Genomic DNA, 10,424 nt, shown 5'->3' on the forward strand with positions numbered 1-10,424 from the left:
CTGTTGGAAGCCACCCAGAGTGGCTGGGGCAACCCAGTCAGATGGGTGGGGTATAAATAATAAAAATTCTCATTGGAGAAATGTTGGCGGTTATACAATGACATCACAGTGCACTCTAAATTGATTGCTAGTGGACTGTTGCTCACATCCCCCTCATCTGTGTATTTTGACACACAGTCCCAATTATCTGAGTGGAACTTAATTTCACAAACTGTGTTTAAGTAGCTGTGTTTAGGCAACTAAAAATCTGATAATTCCTTGGGGACTTTATATGCAAGAAAGCTGGGGAAATCCCCGAGTGGCTGCTTCATTGTTCTAATTCATATGTTGATTACTTCCTCATGGTGTACATGCTTCTTTCTTTCAAAGCATTGCCACAATAATGAACTAAGGGTTGTATCAAACTAAGTTAGTCATGTGCATTGATTTCAATGGGTCTACTCTGTGCAAGGCAAGCATAGGATATAACCCTGAGATAAGAAATGAGGGGGAAAATAAAGAACAAAATATGATACAAAGGGAGGTAAGATGAAACCCTAATGCTTTGTTCTTCAAAAACATAAATGTGGAACTTCCAAGTGATCTACTATACTGGATTTTAAAGAAAACTCTTAATAGTCTATGATTCAATATATATTGTTTAGAATTGTGGTGCAAACAATTAAGCTACAAGTGAGTTCCAAAGTCTGAAGAAACAACTCTTTCCCTAGTACTGATATTAGGCCCCGAAAGACAGTCTCTATTGAAAACCACAATATTCCAAAAGCCTGTTAGAATAGCCCAGAAAATATACAATGAACAAAATTATTAATGACTGATACTCTTGCTGTTCAGTCTAGGGATCAAGAATGTTGTGAGATTAAAGACCAAGGATTTGATCCAGCGAAATGCTATTCCTTTCGATTCAGGCTGAATCACAGTTGCAGTGTGTTTGCTTATTCCAGTGAATGGGGAGCAGAAACACATTGGAAAAATGGCAGCTCTGTAGGTAAAAATGAAATAAAATGCACTGCTACTGTAAAGCCTCTTTCTGAAACTTCTATTTCTATATAATGCTAACATGTAGACCTACTTCTTGTCATTTATTTAGTGTTCAGGGTATGCTGTCTTATATACAGGGTGCCCCCAGACTGACACTCTTCTGCAGTACGGATTCAAGCACATATGTTTTAGGTTTGCACAATTAAAGTTGTATTATTATTATTATTATTATTATTATTATTATTATTATGACCCTCCCCTGCCCTGCTGTCAAATCCCCCCACTCCCAAATTAGCAGTGATAACAGGGCAATGACAAAATCCCTTCAATGATTCTTTCCAGGCACTGAGGAGTCTGGGAAATGTAGTTCTCCACTGGAAAGTTGCCATTGCAGTATTCTAGGGGCTGGGAGGTTTTGCACAGACAACTCCAGCGAAACCATGCCACTGTACTGCTACCTTACCATTTCGGGGTGCGTTTTAGGGAAGGGCGTCGGAAGTGGAGCACGCTTTAGGGCAGTTGAGGGAAAACTTCGATTCATCACATATTGTAGAACTACAATCCCCATCAACTCCAGTAAGCAACTATAAAAGTCAAGATCCAAACTGAGCAGAGTCCTCCCATAACGGTCCCAAGCCATATTTCCAAATGCTACAGCACTGAGGGTGATTAGTCAACACAGGGACCTGTTTTCAGTGACACCCCAGTGGCCCATTTCACAACTGGGAAACAGTAGAGAATTGGACACAAGACTTTAAATGAATTTCAGTTGATATTCTCTCCAGACAACATTTTGTTATAATATATTCCTTTAAAAGCATTCATTAGCAGGCATCAGCACATGTACATGACACCATATTTCCTATTCCAGTATAGTCACGCTTTCTGTTGGAACGAAGAAGGTTAGTTATATAAATGACAATATAAAGAGCTAAATGACAATATAAAGAGCTAATTTTTATTCACAAAGCAGAAAAATCTCATACCGGTATTCTTGTATTCTTTCATGCTAGCAGAAGGGTACTTCAGTGGACAACACAAAATTCCACCTTATTGTGAAATGTAGAAGCTTAAAAGAATGGTGGCCTAAAGATTAATAGTATATATTATTCCATTTTTTAATAATTGCTTTTCGAAAGAAAGAGTTGGCCAAAATATGCTTTAAAGAATCTGATGTTTCTTTTATCAAATATACTGGAAAACACTTTGAACTTTTTTCTTTTTGTGATTCCTCAAAGATTCCTGCGATATAGATGTTTCTGAACCCAAATCAATTACAGTAATCCCTTTGACTTTGGTGATGGCTGGCATCCTGGTAATATTTGCCCTTCTGTTGTGCGTTTGCAGATGGGAAAGGTAAATGCTGCTTTGTGCACTCACAAAACCTTGATCAAAATGATCAAAATGACAGAACAATATTTGTGGCGGGAAGGCCTACACATTTCAGGGATCTAATGGGTACAGTGTGCATTTTGAGAAAGGATGAACTGCACCTATCCATTGGATCTTGGCTGGTGGAGATGAGGATGATTCCCCCCCCCTGGGAATTTTACTCCCATATTACAGATTATGGGATGGAATGTTTGGAATTTGCTATATACAATATATGATGTGGGTCTTCCAGGTTTATAATTTTGAGAATGGTAGAGAACGAATGCATGCGATCTGAGTCAGACTGGGGCCAACTATGTCTTCAGGATTTACACAAATATCCCAGAGAAGCTGTGTGAAGTTTTTTGCGTGTAGGTAAGAATGAACAGATTGGATAGGCAGGAGCTGAGCCTGCAAAGAAAGGGGCATCGACAAAGGGTGGAACGCTAGAGAAGATTCAAAGGAAGCCCTCTGGCCAACAAGTAACATAATAGTCACAAGGTGGTACAGGAAGTTTATGTAAAGTCTTCTAGCCCATCAGAATATGGAGTGACTTCCCTTCACTCATCCTGGATAAAATTAAGGATTGGGCTCATAAAAGAATGCATGAGGAGCATCGTGAAACCATCTTGGCTAGCCCCACCACCAATAGTTGGAGAAGGCATGCCTTCACACTTTGGCCAATGTGTGAAGGGGATTTGTGTGAATACTGATGTGGTGCTTAGAGTCCTTTCACATGCCAGCCAGTCAGGGCATTGCAGCTGCATGTGTTGGGGGAGAGATAGATAGATAAACTTTATTCGCATTAGCCAACGGCCATAGCAATATAAAACAAGCAATATATAGAAATAAAAAAGACAGCAATGGGTAAAGAGGGCAATCAAATGACCAAGATTATTGTTCAGAGAGTGGCCCTTAATCTTGCTGCACCCTCGATAAACCTAGCAACCTTTGCTCTTGTCTGATCATTTTCATCTGATAAAAGAAAGAACAATGGGGCCTCAGATGGGCGGCCTCAGATGGTAAGTAAGAGTGGGGTAATGATTTCATTCCTCAGATAAAGGGGACAGGACAGGAGAACATGAGCCACTGTTTCCTGTTGGGGGAGAGGCAAACAATCCCTGGCATCTCCAGGTAGGTATGAGAGACTTCCCATCCAGAACCCTGGAGAGCGACTGACAGTCAGTATGAATAATGCTGAACTAGTTGGCTCAAAGGCCTGACTCAGTTTAAGGTGGCTAACTATAGTCCTAATTGTAACCACCCTTGCACATCTTTTTGACATGCTGTATGGGTGAGTGTATAGGGATGCGGGTGGTGCTGTGGGTTAAACCACAGAGCCTAGGGCTTGCCGATCAGAAGGTCGGTGGTTCGAATCCCCGCGACGGAGTGAGCTCCTGTTGCTCAGTCCCAGCTCCTGCCAACCTAGCAATTCGAAAGCACGTCAAAGTGCAAGTAGATAAATAGGTACCGCTCTGGTGGGAAGGTAAATGTGCTGCCGTGTGCTGCTCTGGTTCACCAGAAGTGGCTTAGTCGTGCTAGCCATATGACCCGGAACTTGTACGCCGGCTCCCTCGGCCAATAAAGCGAGATGAGCGCCGCAACCCCAGTCGGTCAGGATTGAACCTAATGGTCAGGGGTCCCTTTACCTTTACGGGTGCGTGTATCTCAAACCCCTCTTTTTAGAACTGCATTTGCAGTGGATGTAACTTTTAGCTGTCCATTCTTCCTTAGCAAGGAATCAGTGCTCTCTCTGTGCTCTGGAGAAACTCAACAGACTATGTTTATCATAATAAATGGACACTTTACTAGTAAGAAAATATTACTGAGTATGATGATTTTGTGATGGAGCCATATGATCAGATTGTGGTGGATTCATATATGTGGGGTCCAAAATCCTGTTTACTTTCAAAGATGTTTGTCCTGGTCATGACGAGGGTGAGTGAAATCCTGAACTTTTGGGCCAAGTTTGTCCCCAACCTGACTTTAAGTGTAAGGGAAGTTGCATGCCTGGTTCTATGAACTCCCTTTAAATGAACTAGGCTCTGACTTCAAGCTCTAAGCCTGGTATATTGTCTTTCATCAGCTGAAAGGTGCCATTCCCCATCCCATAATATGTGCCATTAATTTTTAGAATAAACTATTTTCCCTTCTTTGTTTTTAAGGACCCTTCAAATTATCTGGGGCATAAAATGTCTGTTTCTGCTTTTATTTAAATGCTGACGATCATATATTTAATGTCTACTTTTTGAACACAGCTTTTCTTTTTCTTTTATGGTTTTTTATTGTAATCATTTAAATTATTTCTTCTTCTTTTTTACAGAATTAGGAAGATGTTAATGCCTGCTGTACCAGACCCCAAACATCTATATTCTGATTTGTTTAGTGATTATAATGGGAACTTTCAGGTAGGGCATCATATTTTTTCCAGGTTTCTTTCCCTTGTATTCTGATTTTCTTTTTCTCAAACTTAGTTTAATCCCTCTGAAATATGCATGCATTCTTGTGTTCCCAGCTGCACATTAAGTGATTTTTAATACCCCAGAGAATATGTGACTATTGAGAGGAAAGCAAATCTAGACCCATGGTTTTATCTTGCTGCAACAAAGGACTCACATCTTTATTAAGCCTAATAAAGCAATTACCAATTACCAAAAAAACACTGGATCAATATTTTTCAAGGAAGTCCAATATACTTTACGGATGTTGCAGTTAAAGATTTATTTATTTTTTTACAAGATTTTGTACTTACTCTTTATAAGTTGCAAAAAAGAAGTAAACATTACAAATGTGTAAAGTCACAGAAACTTGAGACATATTTAGAGAGGTTGTAAAAAAAAAATGTTTTGGACTGAGGTGATAAAAATTGAGTAGTTTGCAGGACATAAATTAAGTATAGACCCCATAGTCTTACTAGGAAAATTAAGTGTTGTTAGAAAAGTTATAGGAAAATGGTAAGATATCGGTACCCAAATACTGGAATAGAAAACTGCATCTTGAAAGGAAGAAAAAATGACATCTGGTGTAGAATTTTAATGCACAAGTATAATATTATAAGAAACTGTAATGAAGACTACAGACTATTGTAGTCAGCCCTCTGGCTTGTGTTAATGAACAGTAAAGTGGTTTTACATCAGTTGATTTTATCTAGTAAGAAGAATTTCTGCTTAAACAAATGATGATGTCCACATTTTTTAAGGAATGGATTAGCAAGACAGAAAATGTGCTGGTTCAAACAAAGGTAAAATATGATGATGATAATGATGAAGAAGAATGTGCAATTGAAGAGGAAGAAGGAAAAGATTTCCAGGGAGCCAAAGTATAAGCCAGAGGTAACATTCTTGAAATCTGCACAGTTCTCTCCCTCAAAAAGAGAAGAAAGAACTTCAGGACCCAGGTTTACATGCAGTTGACTGCTCATATGAAGGGCCCAATTCACAATGTCACTGTTTGTCCAATGGTAGGGAGGGCTTATGGTCCCCTTCTCTGTACTGTCTCGGCACCTCCTCTGATTGAATGTATGAAATGGGGCACAAAATATGTTCAGGACACCATTGTTTTCTCAATATTGTTGCATGCCACCCTAGTCTCCAAATGTTGTGAGACTCTAGGGGTTCCAGGTGCTTACTCAGGGTTCTGTTTCCTCAAAACCGAAGACTGTTGTTTCTTTAGGAGATATTGTTTATTTACACATATGTACAACCTGAACCTACAATGGAAGGACTCATAGCATTAGCACCTCAAGAGGGTCTTGCTACTCCCATCGCCACAACCTTGGATTCAAGCAGAGATCAGGCATGACTCTGTCTCTCTGGCTTCCCAGCCCTTGCGTCCAGCTTAAAGCTCACATAGTTCAATCTCTAACTGTTTTTCTTTCTAACTAGCAGACAGTTGTGGGAGGCACCCATGTGTACCGTAATGGTCCGTACTTAGGGGGCCAGTACATCATGAGGAAGCTAGCCTGGCTATTCCAGGAATTGAATCCATGCCAGATCCAGGAATTGGAAGGGGGCTCAGGTATACAGCCTACCTCCCACAAATGTATAACACTTTGTTCCCCCTCCCTGATGTTATTATGGTAGGCAATCAAGAAGTTACTGAAGGGGTCCAACGTGTACCAGAACTTCAGAGTCAATGCTTGTTGTACAACCACTGAAGGCAACATCAACACGTCGTTCTTGCGATTTCAACCACCCGACTTTGCTCACATGCTTATCTCCGTCCTCCTTCCACCGTGTCCTCTGTGTCATATGTGGATCCTCTCCCAAGAAGACTTCTAAGTGTCAAATGCATATTAAATAACAGTGAGAAATGAAGTGGTAGATGACATGTAAGTTGGGTAGATGATATGTAAATAGCCATTCTAGAGGATGTTGAATGATACTCATATCACAAATGATAAAAAGAAATAGCCAATCAAGGATACTAACTCAGGGAGACAATGCATAACTGTTGCCTGTTCTTTGTTGTTTGACTCACATTGTTGTTTCAAAATAAAGAAACAGACATATCCTCTTCTTTGGTTAATAGAAGGCTGCCTCCATTATGCAAAGACTGTCACATACTACATGTCTATAGGGTGCACCAAGTTACAATGAGGAGTGTAAACTTTACGCAGGGTGTAGAAATTCAGCCATGCCTAAAACATATCCCTGTGTTACTGATTCCAGTCCTCAATGAGCTTTGGAGTAGACTGATTGGTATATTTCTGAGTTCTTCTCTTGTAAATTCATCTCAATACTAATGAGGTCTGAGATCTTCTTTGTTTCTCCTATACTGCACTGAATGCAAGAAAGTTCTTCCCTTCCCACCCTTCTACCTTGAAAACTGTGAGATCTAACTGGTCCCTAATATAGAACTGTCCCTCATGTAGAACTTTAGCCTGTCCATTGCACAAGCTGGCTTTTCATCTGGGAACTGGATAAACAAGAAGAGGCAGAGGGGCCAGTTAACAATGTGAGGAATCCATGTTAGTTTTCTGCATTGCGCCAAATTAATGTGTGTACACACAAGCACACACTTACACATTACAGACCACAGAGATGTGTACTTCACATGTTCAGCACATGGGCACATAAATTATGAAGACAGGTCTACCCAGAGAAGGGCATTAGAGAACAGGCAGTTTATGTTTATTTTTTAATAGTTTTTATTAATTTTTTTGTTTTACAATTTAGAATACTCATTTAAACATCCTTAAAATATCAATGACTTCCCTTCTTCTCTTTCCATGGTTCATTTTGCATATCATAAATCCCTTCATATTTTACATAAACTAAACCATTCAGTATTCTATTATTACATCCATCAAAACCTATTTACACTATTGAATTTATCTTAATGCTGCCAACATTTTCAAATGTACCCAATTTCCCCCTATATATTCAATAAACATTTTCCAATCTTCTCTAAATGTATGTTCTTCTTGTTCTCTTATTGTTAAGTCTGCAAGTGGCACATATTCAATTAGCTTAAGTTGCCATTCGTCTTTAGTTGGGACCTCACTCATTTTCCATTTTGGGGCTAACAAAACATGGGCCGCAGTAGTGGCATACATAAATAACCTTTTTTGACACCTAGGAATTTACATCTGAATTATCCCCAACAAAAAGGACTCTGGATTTTTGTGTTTTTATAACTTTTTTTCCAGTTCATTATGGTTTATTCCCAATACTCTTTTAACCCTTTTACAGGTCCAGTGACAGTTCATGTTTAGATCAGGGGTAGCAAACCTATGGCTCTTCAGATGTTGTTGGACTCGAGCTCCTGTGGCATCTGGTTTAGATCCTCAACTTCTAGAAAATAGTCAGGTTTGGGTTGTCCGTTTGCTAAAGGAAGAGAAGTTCAAAGCTCACCAGCAGTCACAGAAAACTTACATTGTTCAATGTCCCATCAGCATCCAGATGTTGCACATGGTAGAGGGCATGTTCATGAAGCCAATTGAATGCATGGACTGTAATAAAGTACAAGATGGTGGTGATTTCAGAGGTTTATATGGTAGTCTCTAAGGACTTGACTTGGTCACTGGACATCCAGTCTCCAGTAAGAACAGAGTATGAATTGCAGTGATGCTCTTTCTGTGCATTGGCTTATGTGTCATTCTTGCTTTTCCATATGTTAATAATTTGGCTTTTAAGCAGATCTCTGTAGGCAGAAGCTTTGTAACAGAATCTTTGCCTCCAGAGAAAAATGATAATGTTGCATGTCTACAACTTATCAGACCACACACACATGCTCAGAGGCAAAATACACAATAGTAATAGCAGATGTTTAGCTGTATTGCTTTAGCTCTGATAATGTGGTCAAGCGCCTACGGGTATTTTGGAAAAATGAACAGCAAAGAAAGTCCTGCATTGTTTTGTCTGAGAGTCCTTCACACTTCTCACGCACATTAGTTTACTAAGTGAAATCAGAAACCGTACACGAGAACCTTACTTTTAGAATTGCACACGTTGGCAGCATCCAATTTATAATGGATATTTAATTTAAGCCAAATGTCTGTGTACCATATACAAGAAGGGAGCTGTATTACTGTGGATGTCTCCATGTGAACAGGTCTCCATGATAAGATTGAATAGTAACCAAAACACATAAGGCAGGAGTGAGGACATGGTGGCCTTTCAGATGTAATTGGACTCCACTGGCATCAGTCTGTCTTGAGAGACAATGGACGAATGCACCATTGGGAGTAAAGTCAAACTGTTGGAGAGTTGCAGCACTTGCTGTGGATGTAAAGACCAATATGGGAGATATATGTTTCTTACAGCTGGGGCAGATGAAGACATCTGCTTTCACTGCTATAGATGCATCATGGCATTTTTTCTCTCTGTGCTCCTCCCAGTGGCCATTTTTCCTCTGGCCACTGCTATGAATACACACACTGTCTGTCCTTCTGTCTCCAGGCACTGCTGTTGTCTGCAAGCGATGAATGTTGTCAGCCTTCATGTCACATTTACATACATCTTTATAATGCAGAATTGGTCTGCCGGCAGGCCTGGTGCCTGAAGCCAGCTTCCTGTAAAGGAGTCCTATACTTCCCATAATCCCTGCTATAGTTTCTGGTCTTCTTCTTCTTCTTCTTCTTCTTCTTCTTCTTCTTCTTCTTCTTCTTCTTCTTCTTCACCACAGACTATTATGTGACTCATTGAGAGCCATCTTGGTTGTAAGTTGCTTTGGGTTGCCTTGGGCAATATAAAGTGTCTAACAAATTTAATAAGTACCGTAACAATAATACTATTTCAGGGTAAAGCACCCAATCCAAGAGGTAATCCAAAACAAACGCACAGCAACAAAATTCTGAGGCTTTCTGGAGCCTGCCGTTGCCTGTTTAATTATAATCTTTTGATTAAAATAAAATAAAAACTAAACTGAAAGTAAAATTTCTAAATGTTTCTACTGTTTTCTGTTAAACCTAACAAATGCTAGAGGGGATGAAACGCAAATAAGAGGGTTAAATACTGAGACCCTAAGGTGACCCACTCTTTAAAATAAGTTGGTATGATGGGTGTGAAACAGCATCCTGCCCCCCCCTCCCCAATCACTGCTGATTTACTGTAAAGAAAGCCAGAAATTATATTATTAGATACCAAATGCTGTTAATATTTAGTGAGTTTCAAAATACAATTTTTGAAAACAATTTTTAGAAGTAAATTCCTTTTTTTTTTGGCAATAGCCAAGGTCCATGTAGGATCCTCAGTGAGTCTTCATATCCCTTAGTCCTCCTTCCTTCTTTCTCCTGAGAGCCCATTCTAGTGGGGAGGTATTTCATGCACATAAAAAAGAAACTAAGTCCGAGCAATAGCTTCCATGTGATCATAGGAGCTGCCCAAGGGCAACGCTGGAGGAAAGCAACTTTGATGTTCCAAATACCTAATCTCAGACCACATGGACACTTGCCCCTGTAAAATATTAAACACAGACCCTTTTGATCTCACAGTATAAGACTAAGTCATAATTGCTTAATACTTTGAAAGATTATCAAAATAAAAGTAAATGGAAACATACTATCTTTTAAAAATGTCATTAGGCATTTTTACTTGTTCATGTTGTTATTGAAATATTCTGTGGTGAGG

At 39.5% G+C, this 10,424-nt stretch overlaps 1 protein-coding gene across 2 annotated transcripts in view; it reads left to right on the forward strand.

The window, feature by feature from the left end:
* CRLF2 (cytokine receptor like factor 2) overlaps window positions 1-7,765 on the forward strand; it is a 43,316-nt gene extending 35,551 nt beyond the window's left edge. For both annotated transcript variants that reach the window (XM_083438050.1, XM_083438051.1), the window contains 5 exons: window positions 835-988; window positions 2,220-2,337; window positions 4,676-4,760; window positions 5,552-5,684; window positions 6,435-7,765. In XM_083438050.1, the coding sequence (XP_083294176.1) occupies window positions 835-988; window positions 2,220-2,337; window positions 4,676-4,760; window positions 5,552-5,677 (483 nt within the window). In that variant the 3' untranslated portion in view covers window positions 5,678-5,684; window positions 6,435-7,765. The remainder of the gene's footprint in view (window positions 1-834; window positions 989-2,219; window positions 2,338-4,675; window positions 4,761-5,551; window positions 5,685-6,434) is intronic.
* Window positions 7,766-10,424: the final 2,659 nt, after the last annotated feature.

The sequence above is a fragment of the Podarcis tiliguerta genome (genome assembly GCF_965153285.1).
Source record: "Podarcis tiliguerta genome assembly, chromosome: 4".
Lineage (NCBI taxonomy): Eukaryota > Metazoa > Chordata > Lepidosauria > Squamata > Lacertidae > Podarcis > Podarcis tiliguerta.